Source organism: Platalea leucorodia (genome assembly GCF_965183815.1).
Source record: "Platalea leucorodia genome assembly, chromosome: W".
Classification (NCBI taxonomy): domain Eukaryota; kingdom Metazoa; phylum Chordata; class Aves; order Pelecaniformes; family Threskiornithidae; genus Platalea; species Platalea leucorodia.
Genome location: NC_138859.1, coordinates 37726223 through 37749862, shown reverse-complemented (window position 1 = coordinate 37749862; position 23640 = coordinate 37726223). Strand labels below are relative to the sequence as shown.

Sequence of the window (23640 nt, the reverse complement as noted above, 5' to 3'; positions counted from 1 at the left end):
TGGCCATGGGGTTCTGCCCTGTGCTTCCCCAGGCCATCTGTGATTTGTTTCCCAGATTTTAATTTTTTTCATCAGGAGTAAAAACAGTCTCAAATAGTTGCTGCATGTCAGCCCATGTAGGGTTACAAATGCAAAAGATGCCACATATACTTTGCATCACCTTCTACAGATCATCCCGCAGTCTGGATACTTGCTGTTGCCCCAAAACCAAATCAGCAGGTACAAATGGCATGTGGACTGTTCCCACAGAAAACTGGCTAGGTTCCAGTCCTGGCCCTATAATTTTTGTCAGAAAGGTACTTACAAACCAGAAGCAGTAGCAATAGCTGGAGCAGAAACCAGAGTAAAAGCAGAAAAAAAGAGCAGTAGGATAGGTAGGTAGAGCTAAATGTGGAACATCCCTGATTTTCCCATTCAGCCAAAGATTTTATTCAATTTCTGACCTGAAGGGGAAACTTCTCAGATTGCAACGGACTCCAGAGCAGTGCAAGGAGCACCGGCAGCAGTGGCAGCAAGCAGCAGCGAAGGACACATGAGGGATACACGAGGACAAGAAGAGACTATGACTGAACAGGGGGGGCATTCCCCAAGCAACTGAGTCCAGACCCACTGACTGGATGAGCCAGCAAGGGGCGGAGCCTGCACCCAGCAGCACCAGAGATTAAACAGGCTAAAACAATCAGCCCAGCTGATTGCAATGGATGAGCATATATATTTCCCAGTGGGCAGGTACATGGAAGCATGGTGACTACATGACAAAAAGCTGCATCCTCTGCTTCTCCTGAGCTTCTAGCACCTGGTAGAACCAGTACAGCCGCACAGACAGAACTCCTGTCAAAGCATGTGACCACCCAGGTTTCTGGATGTGGGGTGTGTGCAAGGATATTTCTGGAGATAGAGAGCGACAGCAAGCAAGCCTGTGGGATGTGTGACCAGGTAGATGAACTGCTCTGCCTAGTGGCTGAGCTGCAGGAGGAGGTAGACAGACTGAAGAGTACTGAAGAGTCTGAGAAGGAGACTGACCAATGTAGCTGTGCTCTGCCATCTCTGGTACACACAAGCCAACTCAGCTTGGCCACTACAGAGGCAGGTCTAGGATCTGTTTGGTGCCAGGAGGAAGGCAGCGTTACAAGGGATGGAGAGGGGTGGAAGAAGGTTACTGCATGGACCTGTAAGGGAAACCCCTCCTTACCCTCTCAGATACCCTTACAGAATAGGTACGAGGCCCTGGGTATGGTAGATGAAGCGCATAATGAGACAGAGGAGGAACCTAGTCTTGCCAAGGTCAGACAGATGAACACATTGCAACAAGACCTGCATTAAGACCAGCACAGAGAAGAAAAAACAGCAAGTTATGATCATTGGCAACTCCCTCCTGTGCAGAATGGAAGCGCCTATTTGCACACCAGACTCTTTTCAGGGAAGTTTGCTGCCTTCCTGGGGCCTGAATTAGGGATGTCACCAGACAACTGAAGAGCTTAGTATAACCTTCAGACTACTCTCCACTCCTGCTCTTTCATGTGGGTACTAATGATGTCGCAACAAAAAGTCTAAGGTCAATCAAAAGACATTTCAGGGCCCTGGGAAGAATGCTAAAAAATTCAGGAGCACAAACAGTGTTTTCCTTGATCCTCTCAGTAATAGAGAGAGACCTTGGAAAAAAAAGAGATGAGCCTAAGATATCAATACCTGGCTCCAGGACCAGTGCCTCCACCAGAACTTTGGGTTTTATAACCATGGAAGAGTCTTCAAGGCAGAAGGTATGCTGGTACCTGATAGGATCCACCTGTCCTGATGGGGAAAACACATCATGTTGAAACTGGCCAGTGTTGTTTCAGATAACAAGAAGGGCTTTTTAAAGTATGTTAATAGCAAGAGAAGGTCTAAAGAAAACATTGGACCAATACTCATTGAAGATCTGACTAATAGGGATGAAGAAAAAGCAGAGGCATTCAATGCTTTTTTTTGCCTCAGTCTTTAATAATACTGGTAGATCTTGGGCTGTCTGGTCCTCTGAGTCAGAAGACCATGAGTGTGGGAGCAGTGACTTTCCATTTGTGGACACTGAAATTGTAAGGGACCAGCTGTATCAGCTGAATGTTCACAAGTCCATGGGGCCTGATGGGATTCATCCCAGAGTACTGAAGGAGCTAGCGGATGTTACGGCAGGACCTGTCTCAATCATCTCAATCGTCTTGGGAGGTCCCTGCTGACTGGAAGCTAGCCAATGTTATTCCAGTCTACAAGAAGGGTGTGAGGGAAGACCCAGGAAACTACAGACCTGTTAGTCTAACCTCAGTACCTGGAAAAATTATGGAGAAGATTATACTGGGTGCTATTGAAAAGCATTTAAAGGACAATGCAGTCATCGGGCACAGACAACATGGGTTCACAAAGGGAAAGTCCTGTTTCACTAATTTGATATCCTTCTATGATAAGGTCACCCGCCCAGTGGATGAAGGGAAGGCGGTGGATGTAGTTTTTCTGGATAGGCTTTTGATACTGTCCCTCACAGCATCCTTCTGGACAAGTTGTCCAACTGTGGGATGAGCGGGTTCACAGTGAGCTCGGTGAAGAACTGGCTGAATGGCAGGGCTCAAAGGGTTGTAGTGAATGGGGGTACATCTGGCTGGCGACCAGTCACCAGCGGTGTTCCTCAGGGCTCAATCCTAGGGCCAGTTCTCTTCAATATATTGATCAACGATCTGGATGCAGGAGTTGAATGCATCCTTAGCAAGTTTGCTGATGATACCAAACTGGGAGGTGCTGTTGACTCTCTCGAGGGACAAGAGGCCTTGCAGAGGGATCTAGATAGACTGGAGCATTAGGCAATCATCAGTGGCATGAAACTTAACAAGTCCAATTGCCGGATTCTGCACCTGGGATGGAGTAACACCAGACACAAGTATACACTGGGAGAGGAGTGGCTGGAGAGCAGCCCTGCAGAAAGGGATCTAGGGATGGTGGTTGACAGTAGGCTCACCATGAGTCAGCAGCGTGCCCTGTGCCCTGGCAGCCAGGAGAGCAAACTGCATCCTGGGGTGCATTAAACACAGTATAACCAGCTGGTCAAAAGAGGTGATTATCCCACTGTATTCAGCGTTGGTGCGGCCTCACCTTGAGTATTGTGTGCAGTTCTGGGCCCCACCATTTAAGAAGGATGTTAAGGTCCTTGAATGCATCCAGAGGAGGGCAATAAAGCTGGTGAAAGGGCTGGAAGGCATGTCCTATGAGGAGCAGCTAAGGACTCTGGGCTTGTCTAGTTTGGAGAAAAGGAGGCTGAGGGGAGACCTCATTGCTCTCTACAGCTTCCTGAGGAGGGGAAGTGGAGAGGGAGGTGCTGATCTCTTCTCCCTGAGATCCAGTGACAGGACGCATGGGAATGGTTCAAAGCTGCGTCAGGGGAGGTTCAGACTAGACATAAGGAAGCATTTCTTTACCGAGAGGGTGGTGAAACACTGGAACAGGCTTCCTAGAGAGGTGGTCGATGCCCCATGCCTGTCAGTGTTTAAGAGGCATTTGGACAATGCCCTTAATAATATGCTTTACCTTTTGGTCAGCCCTGAATTGGTCAGGCAGTTGGACTAGATGATCATTGTAGGTCCCTTCCAAGTGAAGTATTCTGTTGTATTCTATTCTCTCTGATATCTATAAATTCCGGAATGTAAAGAGCTCTTATTTTTCACGTTCTTTCAGAGATCCTTACTTATTCTCTGCTCTGGAGGTGTGATGGATACACTTGACCCCTAGCCATACTTTAATTCAGGCTGACTAAGGAGCAACAGGCCTCATGTCCTTGGGGTGAACTTGCGAGCTGGAACGGTCCTGGCTCACGTAAAAGGGAGTGAAGGTGCTCACACCCTGTGGTGAACCTGTGAGCTGGAAAGCTCGTGGCTCACGTACAAGGGAGCGAAGGTGCCTTGGAAAAATATTTCGAAAGGTGGTTTTGAAGCCCAAAAATGCAAGATAACCAAAGTACAGTACAAGATACCAGAGCTATAATAAAGACATTTATCTTGCCTATACTATTGACTAGCAGCCAACTACTTCACCCTATAAAGTAGGGCCCCATCAGAATGGGCCCAATTTGAGCTCTCCCTGAATTGCAGCTGGACTGCATGCCCGGTGACTCTCCCCTTGAGCAGCGACACCTCTCAAGGTTTGAGATTCCTTACCTGAGACTAAGAGATCCTTCCTTACCCAAGGCAGAGAGATCCCTTACCTGTGACAGACCCTCGGTAAGTGACTGATAGCATGCTGAATTAATACTAATGAAACATTACTAATCCATGTAGTTACTCAATATTCATTATTATAAACTTTATATAGATAATTCCATTAGACATAAACTGTTGACTAAGTCTGAGACTAAGATTGGACCTAGCCACACCTAGGCTCCATAAGGAGTTTAGAAAGCAAGGAGGTCCACTCTGAACCTCGTGACTCAACAGGAGGGTCTTCCTTACCCTTTGCGTCTCCAGTCTCTGTGTGAATCATTCTAACTCGATTCTAACTCAATTTTCCTTTGTATGTTTCTTCCATGCAGTAATTAATAAGATGAACCTTGCCATCAAACTTATTGAACCTTGGTAAACCACTGTTAAACTTCGTTAAATTCCATCGAATTTATTGAACCCTGTCAAATTATTATCTTACCTCAATAAAACATATTGCCGCTTCTCTCTTTTGAGTGAGGTGCATTCCACTCATCCACAACAGGAGGGGAATTTTTTTTTTTTTTTTTTTTTTTTGATACCTGATAAACCAATAGACCAGTAATTATCCCAGATATACCAATAGTCCATTTGTAAGGGGAACCAATCCTCCAATTGCTGGCATAAATAACTCAGCTTAATATCATTAAAAGAATGGGACTGTGGCCACGTTTGGTACGCATCATCAGAAGTGGTCACTTCTGGCCAAATTTCCTGACACAGGACTCGGGCTTTTGATGACCCAGCTATCCCATCAATAAATTTCCAGTGTTGCAACAATTAATCTACCAGTGACCTCTTCACTATATTTTGTCCGCCTCCCATTATTACAAAAATAAAATCACCTCCTTACTGCCAAATAAGATCCATGGTTCACTACCCCCGTGCCTGAGTATCTCAAGGTGAAATCACCCACAAGCCAACAGTGCAGATTGTTGGGGTCTGGGCAGTAGTGACACATTGGATCAGGTGAGTTGGCTATGTCTCATCTGGGTCGCCAAAACTATCATGAAAATTTTGCAACTGGCCTGTGCTGACTAAGGAGAGAAGCTAGGACGCAAAGTATAGAATTACAAGAGTAATTCTTTTATTCATGCGCCTGAGGTGTCCCATTCAAATTGGGGCACACCAAATGCAGTTTTACACAGAGTTCTTATACCTTTCAAGTGTTCAGATACAACCTGATTTGACCAATTACTACTTAACACGCACGTACTACTGTTCTGCAAAGCAACTATAATTCCATGGCATCATCATCCACCTGCTTTTTTCTTGATGTCCCTGGAGTCAGTCTTGCTACGGTTACTTATCTATGATGCCAGATAATGGGAGGGTTTCACAGAGATGCTAGAGGGGCTAGGATGCTGGCATTATCTCGGTAGTTCGGGGGTATCCTTTATTTTTCAGGGTGCAAGGAGGATGATGACAGCCCCTAATGAGCTGGGGTCCTTTAGTCATGATGACTTAACCACGACTATGCAGTATATAATGTAAACTATATATCTTAAGAAAGTTCATACAATTTCATACTGTAAAGACTAATTGATACAATAGTTAGGGAATGAGATTTTCCCAACAGCTTCCCTTTTTTCCCCCTCCATGTGTGTCCATGGACTGGGTCTGTCCAGTTTATAAAATTAAATTTGCAAAAGTATAATTAATTCAATCCTTATAAAAAGTATTTTTATTTGTAAATGCTTTTTCTAATGGTATGAATCAGATTATTCTCATCTATTGCTGATCATGATTTTGAGGTTAGGAGAGAGTTTAAGGTGGAAGAGCTATTACTGATCAAAGAAAAATTTTGATGGAAATTATTCCATCTTTTTACACCCCAAGATTGTTTATATCAGTACTTTCACAATATCAGAATATTCTGTTCTCTGCCATACACTGTCAAGTTCAGTGAGAATGCATCAAGGCAAATGAAGTTTTTTTTTTTTAACATTATAATGCTTTTATGAGGAAAAAAGGTTTTCAATTTGAACTGCTTTTCTACAGGATGAGTATTTCGAAAGACTTGTCTAATATGTGTGTGGGTGGTGGTGGTGGTTTGGTTTTTGTGAGGTTTTTTTTGAAGCTCCCAACAATAAGTAAAGCTGAATGAATGCAGGATCACAGAAAAGCGGTTTCTTCTTTTGGAAATCTTTTTTGGATAAATATGTTAATGTTATTCCCAGTAAGAAGGGTAACAAAATATATGCTACTCTACTTACATTACGTGATTACAATTATAATTAATAATCTCACTTCCATTGGTAGGCCATAAAATGTCAAAACCTTGAAAAGGTAACAATTCCTGAAAATTACTCTCAAAGCTATTTCAAACAATAGCTTTTACTCAACACCAGAGGCAAAACAGGTACAATTCTCTTTCAACCAAGCAATACATAAAATAGGAAAATGAAACAGAATTGTCTGCATTAAAATAAAAAAATTAATTTAGACAGCAAATTTTTAGGATATGTTGCTGTTTCTACAGAAAATACTATTAAAATTTTTTAGGTATGTGCTACAGTAACTCAGTAAAACTAAATACATCTGGAACTAGCCAGAGAGAAAGCAGGGTACATTTAATAGGAATTCTATTCTAAACTGGTAACCTAAACACATATACCCTCTTCCCCTCCCCCTCCTTAAACACTTTGGAACTAGAGGGGAGATGAGCAAAAGAGAAATATGCAGACAATTTCATCATTTATTCTGGTAACTGATTCCCCCCCCCCCCCCCCAGAAGATCATTTTGGCCAAACTAAACATCTAGTGAATTTGCCAAATTCACACACAGTTAATAAATTACTTGGTCCTTGTCCAAACACTCTTGCCCACAAGCAGCATGTATTGTTCCAATGTATTAGATTCCTGGGTGGAACTGTTCCCATTTCAGGTCTCTGAAAAAATGTTAGTTTTCTTTCCAAATTGTTTTAATATTGAGATTTGCAAATTCCATGAGTTTTTTGAAAGTCTGTTTTAATACAAACAACACAATCTACTAGAAAATAAATGTGTTTTAAATATATGTTTAGAAACACAGAAACTTACTAAAGATGCCAAACAAATTTAAACACAGAGCATAGGAAAATAAGTGGTTACTTTTCCTTTCAGAAATTAGTAATTCCAGATGCACTGTCCTGTGTCCCCCACCCTCAAATTCTGATTCTTTTGGCTATTCAGGGTCCATGCTGATGCCCTAAGTGTTCTTACATTTCCCCTCAAACAGCATAATGAATAGGGCAGTTTTGATTATTAATCATTTCACTAATAATGAAGCCAGATGTTATCTGACCATGTCTCTGCAGATCATTTTCTCAGCAGCACAGATCTTCACCCCCTCAATTGTGACAGTAACACTGCTTGTGTAGTGTTTCATAACCAGATCAGTAAACTCATCTCTAATTAAAATATCCCTCTCCCTTTTTTTCCCAGGGTTATTTTAAACAAAGATCAGTTCACTGCTTAAGCTGTCATTATCATTGAGAAAAACATCCAAAAAACTGTCACCTTAGAATCCACAATAGTGGGAAACGATCACAGATCATAGAACAGATGTACTAACCACACTGAAGAACTCCAGTTTCTATAAATTAACACTCCTAGTTCTGAGTGACCTGGAGTTCATTTGAAGCTTAACTGAAAGACCCAAGTACACTTAAAGATTTTACTATCATGTGGTAGAATACAGCACTGGAAAGAATACAAACAAGTACACTGTTTTGTTAAGATGGACATCAAAGACTACTGCAAGGTTCTTACTCTGAATAAGAACCAAGGTGCCCTGTCCCTATGAAATACCATACATGAAGAACTCTATTCCATTAATCTTGCTAATACTCTAGGCACTACGAAGAAAGATCATTTAAATGCAAAACTGGAAGGCAAGATAGCCATTAGTTCAAATGGCAGACACATTAGATTCTTAAAGACTGTAATGAGCAAGTGGGAAGAGATTCCTAAATTAAGGGAAAAATATTCTCATACAACCCTTCATGAACCTAGATTTTATGAGAGGAAGCAAACATGATTAGTGATCCTGACTAGGAAAATGAAAAAATTGAGTGTCTACTAAATGAGGATCAGAACAGACTCATGGGAAATTGCTTCAATTTTATTGATAGGACTGAAAGGGACCTAGACATAGTATCTTAGAGGAAAAGTGTACTCCTTTCAGCTCTTGATTGCAAAAAACACCAGGAAAGGCCCTTTTGAGCAGGAGTTTCTAAAGTGCTACCCACCAAGCTTTTGTATTATGGTTCCAGCCAGCTCCAAGACAGACCCACCGCTGGCCAAAGCTGAGCCAATCAGCAACGCTGGTAGCCCCTCTATTTAAGAAGGGGAAAAAAATGCTGCACAGCAGCTATGTGAGAGAGGAGTGAGAATATGTGAGAGAAACAACCCTGCAAACACCAAGGTCAGTGAAGAAGGAGGGGGAGGAGGTGCTCCAGGCGCTGGAGCAGATATCCACCTGCAGCCTGTGGAGGACTCCACACCACAGCAGGTAGATATGCCCTGAAGGAAGCTGCAGCCCATGGAGAGCCCACACTGGAGCAGGCTCCTGGCAGGAACTGCGGCCCGTGGAAAGAAACCCACACAGGAGCAGGTTTTCTGGCAGGACCTGTGACCCTGTGTGGGACCCACGGTGGAGCAGTCCATTCCTGAAGGACCGTATCCCTTGAAAAAGGACTCATGCTGGAGCAGTTTGTGAAGAACTGCAGCCCATGGAAAGGACCCACGTTGGAGCAGTTCATGAAGGACTGTGTCCCGTGGGAGGGACCCCTGCTGGAGGAGGGGAACAGCGTGAGGAAGGAGTGGCAGAGACAAAGTGTTATGAACTGACCACAACTCCCATTCCCCATCCCCCTGAGCCACTCAAAGTGGGGGGGAGGAGATAGAGAAGTTGGGAGTGAAGTTGAGCCTGGGAAGAAGGGAGGGGTGGGGGGAAGGTGGATTTAGTTTTATTTTTATTTGTTGCTATCCTACTCTGTTATTAATTGGCAGTAAAATAAATTGATTTTCCCTAAGTCGAGTCTGGTTTGCCCATGACGATAATGGGCGAGTGATCTCCCTGTCCTTATCTTGACCCATGAGCTTTTTCATCCTATTTTCTCCCCCTGTCCTGTTGAGGAGGGGGAGTGAGAGAGCAGCTGGGTGGGCACCTGGCAGCCAGCCAAGTACAAACCACCACACATCCCATCCATCTAGTAACTTTCAATACCCAAATCTTTAGAAACCCCTGACTTGCAGAGACGGGCCTCTGAAAACATCTGGGATTTCAATCAGATTCATTTTAGGATATAAAGAAGCCTTCAATGGAAACAGCTGCATGTCTCTTACTTTGCATTTCCTTCACAATTGATTGATATTGTGGGACAACTTTACAACGCCCTAGATTTATGTTCTTCATATTACCAAGAAAAAAAAAAAAAAAAGTCTATGATTTTGCCAGCAGGCAAAACATCATATGGGGATGACATCTTCAAGATGCCTTTGTTTAGCATTCATTTTTGTTAAGAAAAAAAATAATCACTAGGTAAATGACTCCTAATATTAAGTAACCAATCAACCACCTATAGTAGCTATAACCGTTTGCAAACAAGAGAAAGAATGCACCATCACACTGCTACAGTTTCAGCACTTTTCAGTAGTGGTGAGGCGATATGGAGGTGTTTGGGATGCTCAGCCCCCCAACTCCAAAAAATATTTAAGGTGCTGAAAATCTGCTGATCAAAATAAAATAACCTTCAGCAAACAAACAGTAACAATGAAATACATATATGCAGAAGCTATACTATGTGTTTTCAGATTTCTGATGGGTTTTGTGTATTTAAACCTAATATATATTCCTGGTTTCCTTCCCTGGTAGGATAATCATAGAATCATAGAATACCAGGTTGGAAGGGACCTCAAGGATCATCTGGTCCAACCTTTCTAGGCAAGAATTTGCACAGTCTAGACGAGATGGCCCAGCACCCTGTCCAGCTGAGTCTTAAATGTTTTCAGCGTAGTGGAGTCAACCACTTCCCTGGGGAGATTATTCCAATGGTTGACTGTTCTCATTGTGAAAAATTTACCTCTTGTGTCCAATTGGAATCTCCCTGGGAATAACTTGTACCCGTTACCCCTTGTCCTCACCATGTGACTCCTTGTAAAAAGGGAGTCTCCATCTTCTTTGTAGCTCCCCTTTCAGTACTGGTACATGGTGATGAGATCACCTCTAAGCCTCCTTTTCTCAAGGCTGAACAAACCCAGCTCTCTCAGCCTGTCCTCATACGGCAGGCTTCCCAGACCCTTGATCATCTTGGTGGCCCTTCTCTGGACCCCCTCCAGCCTGTCCACATCTTTTTTTGCATAATGGGGACCAGAACTGCACACAGTATTCCAGGTGTGGCCTGACAAGCGCTGAGTAGAGAGGGATAATGACTTCTTTATCTCTGCTGGTGATGCCCTTTTTGATGCAACCCAGCATCCTATTGGCCTTCTTGGCCGCAGCAGCACACTGTTCACTCACGTTGAGCTTCCTGTCCACCAGGACCCCCGGGTCCCTTTCCACAGAGCTGCTCTCCAGCCAGGTGGATCCCAGTCTGAGCTGCACTCCTGGATTGTGTTTTCCCAGGTGCAAGACTTTACACTTGTCCTTGCTAAACTTCATAAGGTTCACGTTAGCCCACTCTTCCAGCCTATCCAGATCTTCCTGCAGGGTGGCTCTCCCTTCCAGAGTGTCTACTTCCCCACTCAGTTTGGCGTCATCTGCAAACTTCATCAGGCTACACTTGATCCCGTTATCCAGATCACTTATGAAGATACTGAATAATGTTGAGCCCTATATCGATCCCTGGAGGACCCCACTTGTGACGGGTTGCCAGTTTGAAAAAGAGCTATTTACCACCACCCTTTGGGCGCGGCCCGCCAGCCAATTCCTCACCCACCGCACAGACCACTTGTCTAGGCCATAACGCATCAATTTCTCCAGGAGGAGGCCGTGGGGAACCGTATCGAAAGCCTTGGAGAAGTCCAGGTAGACAACATCCACCGCTTGCCCCATGTCAACCGACAGATAAGTATACCACTGACCAAAATCATATGCACGATAACTAAATATTAGATACGTTAGTAAATTTTCATGTTAAAATTAGAAGTCAATGCATAGTGAATGAATAAATGAAGAAGTTTACCTCTCTCTTTCTAGCTCTTCTAAATAACCAGTACTTTCTCTGCTTCCATTCATAAATCCTCTTCTTGGAAATGATCCTATGGGAACAGGACTGCACTCTCCTGAAGGGCTTGACACAGACCCTTCCCAGCTCCCATATGAACGCACGGACATCTTTGGCCTTAACTTCACTCCAGAGAAGTTACTACTTTCCAAGTTCAGTTCTGGGTAATAAAGAGCAAACATTTTCAGAACTGAAATTGAGCAGCACAAATCTAAAAGATCATTTCTATCTTAATTTCATACTTAATGAACAAATCTATGACTTTTTTGATGGAAACACATTACACGTTCCACCACGTGCTCTAGGGAAGGGGGCATCAATTTTCAGCATGACAGATACAGTTCTAGTAATGTGACAGGGAAAGGGCAGGGCACGTAAATGAGTTCAGAAAATTGGTGGAACTAATCCACCACTAATTTAAACAATTAAAAACAGTTTTTTCATGAAGTAGTAAATAAAGTGCAAGATATAGCGAACGCAATTCATATGAAGCCTTAGGGTAACAGTAGCAAAAGCACAAAAGCAACATAAGAACACATTCTTTTTTGAAAATGTGTCTTAAAATAATTGGCAAAAAATAGTAGACACTGAGATTATGCCTAACTTTCAAAGTTAGCACTGGAAAGAAGATGCAGCTGAGTTGGAAAATTTTATCCTAAAGCAACAACAACTAAGAAACAAATGAACCTACTTAAAGCATAATTCTAAATTTACCTTTAAGTTGTTCCATTAAGTCAATTTGTTCAGAAGATGCCATTGTCTCATCTTCAATACTTCCTTGTAGCTGTTTCAGCACCTCCTATAAGAAATTAAGCATAATTAAGAAATCCTTACAATAATAAACCAAGGTAAATACATCTTATTCTGCCCTCAAGTATACATTTATGCAACAGCTACTGTGACACTGATGTTATAAACTATATTTAATGTGAGCAGTAATCAAGTATCATAACTTTAATTTCCATCAAACACATTCTACAGCATTTCCCCAAACACTGTCACAACGTAAAGTCTATACTGAATAATTCATCTTCTCTGATAATACCATTTATTGGCTTATTTAAAAGTTCTTCTCAAAGGGAATATCACTTATCTCTAATTTACAGATGGAGAAATGGAAGCACAAAGTAGAGTCAAATTTCTTTAATCTGTGTTCCTAAAGTCAGTCTTAAAAATATAAAATTTGTATAAATAACTAGAAGTTACTAAAGAGTCTTGAATAGTGCATTTTTTGAACCTCAAAGATATCAGAAGGAACACTCCAGGGTTTTTTTTTTTGTTGTGGTTTTTTTTTTTTTTTTCCCCCCTGCAAGGCCTTATCATCACTGTAAGCCAGCAGAGAGTCATATTTTTCTTACTATTACTATCATGCCTACGAGGAAAAGATTTAGGGCTCCTTCGTGGAATCATATTATTCTGCTTACTACTACTACCACAACGCCTATGAGGCAAAGATTTAGGACTCCTTCATGCAGCCAAAGCTTCAAAGCTAAGAATATCCCTGCATACTATCAAAACTACATATGATCAAATTATACAGCTAAAGGAAAATACTTCTAATGCATAAAAAGATTCATAGTAAGTAATGAATACTAGATTAAAAGGGGCCTGTAAGCCCCCAGGTCCTAATGCTCAGTGGCCTAAACTGAGGTCGAAAATTAAATGAAAGTTATACTGAACGCCTTTTCCATATCATGATAGCAGATACATCAATTGCAACAAGTAATTGAAAAGACTGGCCACAAGACAAAAAGCTCTTATTATAATTTAAAATATGATTTTTTCATGTTATAGAAAACAATATTTTTAGAAGCAGTACTCAAGAAAAAAGTAATGAGAGATACTCCATAGTTGTCACACACAGACTCTACACCTAAAATTGTATATCATCTGTTCAGACCTTAAATCTAATGAATTTTAGGGAATTATAAAAATCTCCACAACACTGTTTTTCTCTTTTAGGAAACTAGCATGCCTTACTATCAACGTTATTAATTCTTGCAACTTGTACAGAAGGTACATTTTTAAAAAGAGTAAAAAGGAGGACCCTGGGAACTACCGACCTGTCAGCCTCACCTCTGTGTCTGGGAAGATCATGGAACAGATCCTCCTAGAAGCTATGCTAAGGCACATGGAGGACAGGGAGGTGATTCGGGACAGCCAGCATGGCTTCACCAAGGGCAAGTCCTGCCTGACCAACCTAGTAGCCTTCTATGATGGAGTGACTGCATCAGTGGATGAGGGAAGAGCTATGGATGTCATCTATCTGGACTTCTGTAAGGCCTTTGACACAGTCCCCCACAACATCCTTCTCTCTAAATTGGAAGGATATGGATTGGATGGGCGGACTGTTCGGTGGATAGCAAACTGGCTAGATGGTCGCATCCAGAGGGTAGTAGTCAATGGCTCGATGTCCAAATGGAGAACAGTGACGAGTGGTGTCCCTCAGGGGGCTGTAACTGGGGCCAGTGCTGTTCAATATCTTCATCAATGACATAGTGGGATCGAGTGCACCCTCAGCAGGTTTGCAGATGACACCAAGCTGAGTGGTGCAGTTGACACGCCTGAGGGACGGGATGCCATCCAGAGGGACCTGGACAAGCTCAAGAAGTGGGCCTGTGTGAACCTCATGAGGTTCAACAAGGCCAAGTGCAAGGTCCTGCACCTGGGTCAGGGCAACCCCCAGTATCAATACAGGCTGGGGGAAGTGAAGTGAAGCTAGTGGCACCTCTGTGAAAACCTATTTAACAAAGGGTAAAATGCTGCACAGGCAGTGTGTGAGTGTGAGAAGTGAGGGGGGGGGGGGAAAAAGTGAGAAACAATCCTGAGAACACCAAAGTCAGTGAAGAAGGAAGGGGAGAAGGTGCTCCAGGCACTGGAGCAGAGATTGCCCCTGCAGCCTGTGGAGAGGACCACATCAGAGCAGAAATCCACACTGAAGCCCATGGAGGACCCCATGCCAGAACAGGTAGATATTCCCTGAAGGAAACTGCAGCCCATGAGAAGGAACCACACTAGAGGAGGTTCTTCTGACAAGAACTGCAGACCATGAAGGGCCCACACTGAAACAGGTTTATCCTGAAAGACTGCAGCACATGGGGAAAACCCATGCTGGAGCAAGGGACAAGCACGAGGAGGAAGGAGCAGCAGAGAACTGTTATGAAATGACCGCAACCCCCATTCCCCATCCCCCCTGCACCACTGGAGGGGAGAACAGAGGACTTGGGAATGAAGCTGAGCCTGGGAAAAAGGCTGGGGTGGGGGTAAGGTGTTTTAGGTTTTATCTTTGTTTCTCACTGTGGTGGGTTGACTTTGGCTGGACACCAGGTGCCCACCAAGCTGCTCTATCACTCCCCCTCCTCAACTGGACAGGGGGAGAAAAATACAACAAAAGGCTCATGGGTCAAGATAAGGACAGGGAGATCACTCAACAATTACCGTCACAGGCAAAACAGACACTACTCAGTGAAATTAATTTAATTTATTTCCAATCTAAATCGAAGATATTGGATAAAAGGAGTCACAAGTTTTGAAAGAGAGACTCTTCTCTGCAGTCATGTTAAAGTAAACTTTAAAGTTTAGGCAAGAAGAATAAAGGGTACCAATAGTATCTGAAACCTTATGTACCTACAAGGATAAAATTCTAAAAAAGGATGCAATTCAGCCACTGGAAAACCTGGTATAAAAGATCAGCATTCACTGTTCTCTTAAGGCAAATAGACCATTAAGTCCTACTTTCATACAAGGCTAACAAAGATCTTATGTCCAAAAAATATATTTTCTCTTTTTAATGAAATAACCAAGCTACTCTAACTGTTCTGTTAAGTTGCTAAATTGCTAGTCAGTCTGTTATTCCTGTTATGATTTGTATGCTCATCCCCTTAAATACTCATAAAAAGATATTATAGGAAGTTATATTTGCACAGAAAATAAAAGTTAATTACAACTTATGATAAAAAAAAAAATCACACTCAGTTCTAATAAGAAATAAGGTTTCTCATTCTCACAAACCCAGCATGACAGAAACAAGATGAAAGGCACCATGACATCATCTTTAGCACACTTTTTACTTTTAATACTGCTAATTCAATTACTAATTAATCAACCACAGGAAGCATATACAACACTACAATAAGTCTAGGAGATTATATTCTACTGGCTTAAAATAATTTCTTTTCCAACCACATTATCTTATCTTTGCTTAACGTTGCACAAACATATTCACAGTCTTCAAAACATCTTTGCATTTGTTTTTGTATTTACTCAAAATCCATTCCAATCCAAGATAACAAAGCACCACAAGGTTTATTACTCTACCATCTAATTAGCAGAATAAAAAAAAAAAAAACAAAAAAAAAAACACACAAACATTATCCACACCAAAAATAAACCATTCTTGGACATCAAAGTAAAAAAAAAAAAACCAACAAAAAAACCACACCCAAAAAAACCCCCCAAAACCAAAAAAAAAACCACAAAACAAAACAAGAAAACCCCACATCCCACAGAAAATTATTAAAACTAAAACCTTTATGAGGGCAATGATCTGCTAAAAAAAGAACTCTCAAAACCAAATAACTATAAAAATACAAACAAGCAGCTCGTGATTTCCCTAAAACAAAAGTTTAAACATTGCTTTCATTTCAGTGTGCATTTAGGTAACGTTTTTGCCATTTTTGCATCTTTTTTTGTTGATCTTCTCCATCTATTTATCCTGTACAAGACAATACTCTTTTAGATGCAATTTTTTAAAAAGCTAAATACATAAGTTACATCACTGGTTCCCAAAGCATTTGGACCATAAAGACACAACTCACGTATTTTGACATATTTTATGGACTAACATGAACCTTTAATATTGAAAATTGAAAACACTACTGAAAACATTAATACAATGACCAGTTAAATAAATACTGAAGTAGGAGTTTTTAGAATGTGTATTTAAGACTACAGGTGACCAAACTTGTTGTCTTTATAAAATTTAAATATGGATTTTTTTTTTAATCTCAAGTATTCTAAAGAAGAAATAAACTAGACAATTAGCCAGTTCACGTTGAATTTACCTTATCAAAATGAAGAAACTGCAAAATGCAAATCAGCTTCAAAATTGCACAAAATAAGATTTACTTTAAAATAGCTGCCACAAATAAAACTCCACACCTGTATGTTATATTAAAATCTATCTTCCTTTCCTCTCTGAGTTTGAAGTTAAAATGCTACTTTGTGATAATGTATTGGGTTTACATGGCAAGGGTTTGGTAGCAGGGGGCTGCAGGGGTGGCCTCTGTGAGAGGACACCAGGGGCTGCTCTGGTGCTGGACAGAGCCAGTTATAGACAGCTCTGCAACAGACCCACCACTGCCCAAAACTGGACCAATCAGCAATGCTGGTGGCACCTCTGTGAAAACATATTTAAGAAAGGGTAAAAAATTGGTGCAGTAGTGTGCGAGAGAGGAGTGGGGGGTGGGAAACCACACACAACAAACTGTGAGAAACAATCCTGCAGAGACCAAGGTCAGCAAAAAAGGAGGGGGAGGAGGCACTCCAGGTGCCAGAGCAGAGATTCCCCTGCAGCTAGTGGAGGACCCGAGCCAGAGCAGGTGGATATGCCCTGAAGGAAGCTGTAGCCTGTGGGAAAGGCCCACACTAGAGCAGGGGAAAAGTGTGAGAAAGAAGGAGCAGCAGAGAAGAACTGTTATGAACTGACCACAGCTCCCCATGTGCTGCAGGGGAAGGTAAAGGAGTTGGGAATAAAGGAATGAAGTTGAGTCTGAGAAAAAAGGGGTAGGGGCAAAGCTGGTTTAGTTTTTGTCTTTGTTTCTCAGCAGCCTACTCTATTTTTAAATGGCAATAAATTAATTTTCCCCAAGTCGAGTCTGTTTTGCCTGTGACAGTATCTCAACCCATGAGCTTTTTTTCATCTTATTTCCTCCCCCTATCCTGTTTAGGAAGGGGAGTGAGAGAGCAGGAGAGTAGGTGGGTGGGGGGTCTGGCAGCCAGCCAAGGTCAATCCAACACAGATTAAAAAAAAAAAAAAAAAAATCTTTGCCAACTACCACAACATATACTAGAACTCTTTTAGACCACCAAGCATTATATAATTTTAACAGTAATATAATATTATAGTCATGCTTTTTAACTGAATTAACATGACTAGCAAAGCTGAATCACTGCAGAGATACCATATTCTTTCATCTCAACTACTGACTTTTATTCAACAACTGTTGTATTAGTCATAAACTTATGTATTTTTTCTTCTTCAAAAAGTGTATTCATCAGTGTTGATGAAAAACCTGACAACCTTTTCCTGGTAAAGTTTGACTTTCCTAAATTTCCACAAGGAATTTATACAGCTGCATAAAATATTTTTTTTGTTATCTAACACAATGGGATACCAAAAGTACTTAATCTCAACTGGTTTTATTTAACACTGAATCATGATTCATATTTAAAAAAATGAAAAAAATTGAAAAAGTTGGTTTGCAGCTGGCAGAAAAGGAAAAGTAAAAAGTATTCTCTCCAGGAGTGTTCTCCAAAACATTTGTTTAAAATTGTCCAAACAGCAATAGTGACAAAGTACTTTTAACATGTCCTCTTGAAGACTGCACTAAAAAAATTAGTAAATTAAAATTAATTTAAAAATTAATACACTGTAAGAAATATAATCATTAGTAATAAACTGGTCAATACTTTTCTCAAGAGTTATTCAGGCATACTTCAGCATAAAAGAGCAAAATATAAGGTTTATCTTTGCTCTTATAGCAGAGAAAAAGGAATGAACAGAAAGAGTTAAATGCATAAACCTCTTCTGTAGGGGACAGAAGATGCAGCTTGTACTTGCATGATTTTATTCCCTATAGGACACACATTAGAATGCTTCTCAAATAATTTAAGAAATCAAAATCAGTTCAAATAACATTCTTCCTATTTTATTATCAATACATGTGGACATAATATAGAGGCAAATAAATGAGTTGAAAAAATTATACAGAATATAAATTTACATGTATTATATAAAGATGAAAGGGAAAGCTTTTTAATCACAGAACACTGTGTACAACAAAGATTGTTTTCTTACAAGACAACACATTACTCATTTCACTGTAAAATCCAAGCAAAGACAGAGTGAATGTGGAAATCAAGCATGACATAAGTTATTTTGTTTCTTCTTGAATACCTGTAGTTAAATTACATGTACTTATTCCCACCAAGATCTTACATGTGGAAAGAGCTAATTCATATTAAAGAAATATATGCTCTGACAAAAAAAATACTTGTCAATTACACAAATAAGCAGAAGAGTGTTCATTTGAGAGATATATATATATATAAAAATTGAGGCCTTTTTCTGACAAGAGTTTTACATTTATAGACAGAAAGTAGATATAAATAGCACTGGACCAATTTTGTTGTCTCTTTGAATTTTACAGGTTGTGAACAAAAATAAAATTTCTATCTCCATCTTTTTTCTAAATTTGTCCATAGTCTGTGTTTTATGTAGTTACTCTCATTACCTACACATCTAGAGACTTTAACAATTTATGGGCCAGCATCATTGTTGCACTGACTATAAAACAGCATATCTGTTTATTTAAAGAGAACATTTTTTCCATACTATTTCATCTTACAGTAAGCTAATAGTAACAGCTGCATTTCCCAAGTTTGTCATAATATTCTGAGGGATTTCTTTCATTTGAACATCCCTAAGAAAACACAAATTAAAAAACAAAGTGGACAGTTTTATTAATCATTTTGGCACCCCTGATATCACATCCATCTTCATTTACCCCAACATTTTTTCTGGTCTGCTGTCATGGTTTAACCCCAGCCAGCAACTAAGCTCACTCACAGCCGCTCACTCACTCCCCTCCACCCCGGTGGGAAGGGGGAGAGAATTGGGAAAGGGTAAAAGGGAGAAAATGCGGGGGTTGAGATAAGAACAGTTTAAGAACTGAAGTAAAACAGAATAGTAGTAGTAGTAGTAATAATAATAATACAATAATAATATACAAAGCAAGTGATACACTGTACAATTCCTCACCACCCGCCGACCGATGCCCAGCCCATCCCCGAGCAGCAATCACTGCCCCCCCAGGCAACTCCCACAGTTTATATACTGAGCATGACATCATATGGTATGGAATAGCCCTTTGGCCAGTCTGGGTCAGCTGTCCTGGCCGTGTCCCCTTCTTGTGCACCTGGCAGAGCATGGGAAGCTGAAAAGTCCTTGACTTAGTTATAAGCACTACTCAGCAAGAACAAAAACATCAGTGTGTTATCAACATTATTCTCATCCTAAATCCAAAACACAGCACTATACCAGCTACTAGGAAGAAAATTAACTCTATCCCAGCTGAAACCAGGACATCTGCAAATAGACAGTTTTCACTTTTAAATATGAAATTTAGCTTTAAACATGAAGCATTCAGACATTCTTATATAGGTCAGTAGTAGTTTATAATAAATGCATCTACAAGATGAGTTCATGTTAAAGCTTTTAATTCTAGGATGATTTTCTTACATTTCTGAGATGGACAAATTATTAAAATTAGGCACACTTGCACAACATTTTTAACACTACTGCTTACAAAATCTCTTTCTTCAAAAATATTCAATATCGTCTTTAAAATGCCCTTCCCATGTATATTATTTAATTAGTTGTGGAAGGAAATAAGGCAGAAAAGGAGATACAAGTAAACATATCAACAGTCCAAAGAATCACTATGAGATGTTTCTACTCTAGCCCACAGAACAAAATAAATGGTATAAGAATGACAATGTTGCTATAAATACATCAGAGAACCACAGCTCATCTGCCCCACTAACAACTCCCTTTCTCGCGTTAATATTTGGAATTGTATTGGGTGGGAGAGGCTGCTAGGGCTCTACTTCATCTCAAAGATAATTATGATCCCTCAGCTGCTCCTCATAAGACTTGTTCTCCAGACCCTTCACCAGCTTCATTGCCCTTCTTTGGACATGCTCCAGCATCTCAAGGTCCTTCTTGTAGTGAGGGGCCCAAAAATGAACACAGTACTCGAGGTGCGGCCTCACCAGTGCCAAATACAGGGGCACTATCACCTCCCTGGTCCTGCTGGCCACACTATTCCTGATACAAGCCAGGATGCCATTGGCCTTCTTGGCCACCTGGGCACACTGCTGGCTCATGTTCAGGTGGCTGTCGACCAACACCCTCAGGTCCTTTTCCGCCAGGCAGCTCTCCAGCCACTCCTCCCCAAGCCTGTAGCGTTGCATGGGGTTGTTGTGACCCAAGTGCAGGACCCGGCACTTAGCCTTGTTGAACCTCATACAGTTGGCCTTGGCCCATCAATCCAGCCTGCCCTGATCCCTCTGTAGAGCATTCCTACCCTCCAGCAGATCAACACTTCCACCCAACTCGGTGTTTTCTGCAAACTTCCTGAGGGTGCACTCGATCCCCTCATCCCGATTGTTGATAAAGATGTTAACCAGAACTGGCCCCATTACTGAGCCCTGGGGAACACCACTTGTGACCGGCCGCCAACTGGATTCAACTCCATTCACCACAACTCTGGGCCCGGCCACCCAGCCAGTTTTTTTTACCCAGTGAAGAGTAATTTCAATTCAGAAAGCAGAGTCATTTTCATCTTGCAGTGCAATGCAAAGATTAAATATAACTAAAAAAATATGTAGTTCTTTCAAGTGTTGTCATAACTAATGACAGTAATTCAGAACACAAGAAACATTTTCTTCTTATAATGAATATATAGCTCAATCTAGATGCTAGAGGAAAAGAAAGTTCAATTTAAATTATTATTTAAATGTGCTGATTTGATGAATATAGCAATTTCATATAATTATAAAGTAACAATAAGTCTAGCACATGAACACAGTAAAGCAAGGAGATGGGCATACAAATGTTGTTTTATGTTTAGAGTATGCCTACACTATACAGTGGTACATGCAGAGATACCAAAAATTTCTAAGCCATGTTAGCTTAGGTACCAAAAGCAGCCCAGTTTTCCCAGCTGTTACACCATGAAACAGGATTTATCAGCTCAGGAAAAGCACTACATTAATGCAGCTATATTGCTTGTGAAATTCTGCCTTGTTCAGTGCCACATATCACACGAATACAACTGTACCTATAAATGGATTTTGATCAGTAGGAAGATAAATTCCATCTGAGCTTAGTGTTTCCTCTTGGATAGGTGGCTCCAAAGGCCTACACATAGCCAATAAACACTAGACAGACACATTCGGGTGAAATTAGTAAGTATAAATTTAGGCCTTGGGAGAGACTGGAGACTTGAGGTATTATTTTAAAATGAGCTTTTCTTTTTGGGATGTTAAGTAAATATTGTAATAAAACTAAAATTTTTTAAACTTACCTTAAAACACTGAAAATCTCCAGTCTTTCCACTGTTTTCAAAAGCTGAGCAATGCCTGCTTTGTCATAAACTATGTCAACAGACTGGACTTCCTGCTGGGAAGTACAGCAGTGGTAGGATGGTAGGGTTTATCATGACAGACCAGAAAAGAAGATATGAAAACGGAAAGGTGTGTCTAAAAAAATGTTTTGAAATGTTGTTTGAAATTTGAAAACTGAAAAAACAGTTTTCATAATCAAGTAGATTTGATTAATAGCTTTCCCTTACACAGGAAGATTTCTGTACATACATAGATTTCTGTAGGAATCTAAAAGCATATAAAATTTCTTAAGCAACTACCAGTCCATTAAAACACTCATACATAATCAAAACCAAAAGGCAGTAACAGAAACAGTGATATACACAGACATACAGGTTGCAATACCTTCATATTAGATGCCTCAGTTTCCAGCTTTGTTAGGTGATTTGAGTTGTCCTCTAGCTCTTGTCGAAGATTAGAGTTCTCCATCTTTAATGCCTCAACTTGCTTTAACAACTGGTCATATGAAGCGGCAGCCATCCTGGGCTACCCTCAGCCCTTGAAAAATAAGAGAAGATACTAGATTTAAACATTTTAGAAAAAACACATATCTAAATATAAAATTACATCTCCATCTTTCCCATTTACCACTCAACTTACTAAACATTTCATTTAAGTCCATTAAACCAAACTATTAATGCCTAGAACTAACAACAATTCAATGGCTTTTTTTCAGTAGACTTCCATGATTCAGCAAATGAAAGATGATAACAATTGCTTTAGGTATTAGGGGAAGCCAGAATACACAAGAGAAAATCATACCATTATACAAAAGCATCCTTACTTTTAAGTACTTCAATTATAACAATAAGAAACTAACGAGATAATAGATCATATTTAATAATTTTTGAGTAGTCAACAAGCACTGTCAACTATATCTAGAAGACACTGATTGACCACATATTTTATGAAGTGAAATATACACAGAGATGCTCAGCATTCCTTAGAATAACACACACGAATGAAAATATGTAAAAGGAGGACAGTAAATACTGAGGAATTTTAACAGAAGCATCAAATGTAATAGTAATCAAGTCTTTTGCAAAAAACTCCAAGGCATAAAGACTAAAATAAATATCTGTATATTTCCAACACAAGTGGAAATACTGCACAGTTAACGAAACAGATGAAAGGCCATTCTTAATATCAAGATACCCTATATTACAAATACAAAGAGGAAGAGTAGGAAAGATATAGTATATAAATCATAAAATATTATAGTGATTGTGTTAATAAGCCATACGTGCATTTTAAGCAATCTTTATTTTGGGTAATATTGCCACACAGTCCTAAAACATTACCACAATTATTCAGCCATTACAAAAAAAACAAGAAACACACACACTAACTTAAATGATAAAATTCAAATTGTTTCCCATTTTCCAAATCCAAAACCCAAAGTTAATCATGTAAATAAACAACATAAGATAATTAAAGCCTGGGTAACCACATTTGAAGCTCTTTACATTTGAGGCTATCAATTTCTTATTCAAAAACAAGTCATTCAGCAGAGTAACAGGAAGCATAGCACTTCTTACATGTACAAGTTACCCTGCCAATTTCACAGCAAGAATTTCCTAAGCAAATATGGCACCTGTAACTCAAAAGAGAAAAATATAAAAAGCTTACAGGACAACATTCCTTTTTCATTGCTACTATAGTACTTTGGAAATATCAAACATGTAAAAGCTCATATTTAATTTTATTATGGAACATACTGCAAATAGAATTTGCAAGCTATCTTGAAAATCATGCTAACAGAAGAG

General features: G+C 40.3%; 1 protein-coding gene across 5 annotated transcripts in view; it reads right to left on the bottom strand.

Annotated features, from left to right (window-relative positions):
* Nucleotides 1–22354, bottom strand: part of LOC309601639 (adenomatous polyposis coli protein-like) — a gene marked incomplete at its 5' end in the record, with an annotated part of 90673 nt that extends 68319 nt beyond the window's left edge. For 4 of the 5 annotated variants that reach the window (XM_082334792.1, XM_082334794.1, XM_082334793.1 and 1 more), the window contains 3 exons: nucleotides 11384–11585; nucleotides 12140–12224; nucleotides 22220–22354. In XM_082334792.1, coding sequence (XP_082190918.1) covers nucleotides 11384–11585; nucleotides 12140–12224; nucleotides 22220–22354 — 422 coding nt within the window. Of the gene's footprint in view, nucleotides 1–11383; nucleotides 11586–12139; nucleotides 12225–22156 lie in introns of all 5 variants that reach the window. The other variant, XM_082334791.1, reaches the window with a different exon arrangement.
* Between the last annotated feature and the right edge of the window lie 1286 nt (nucleotides 22355–23640).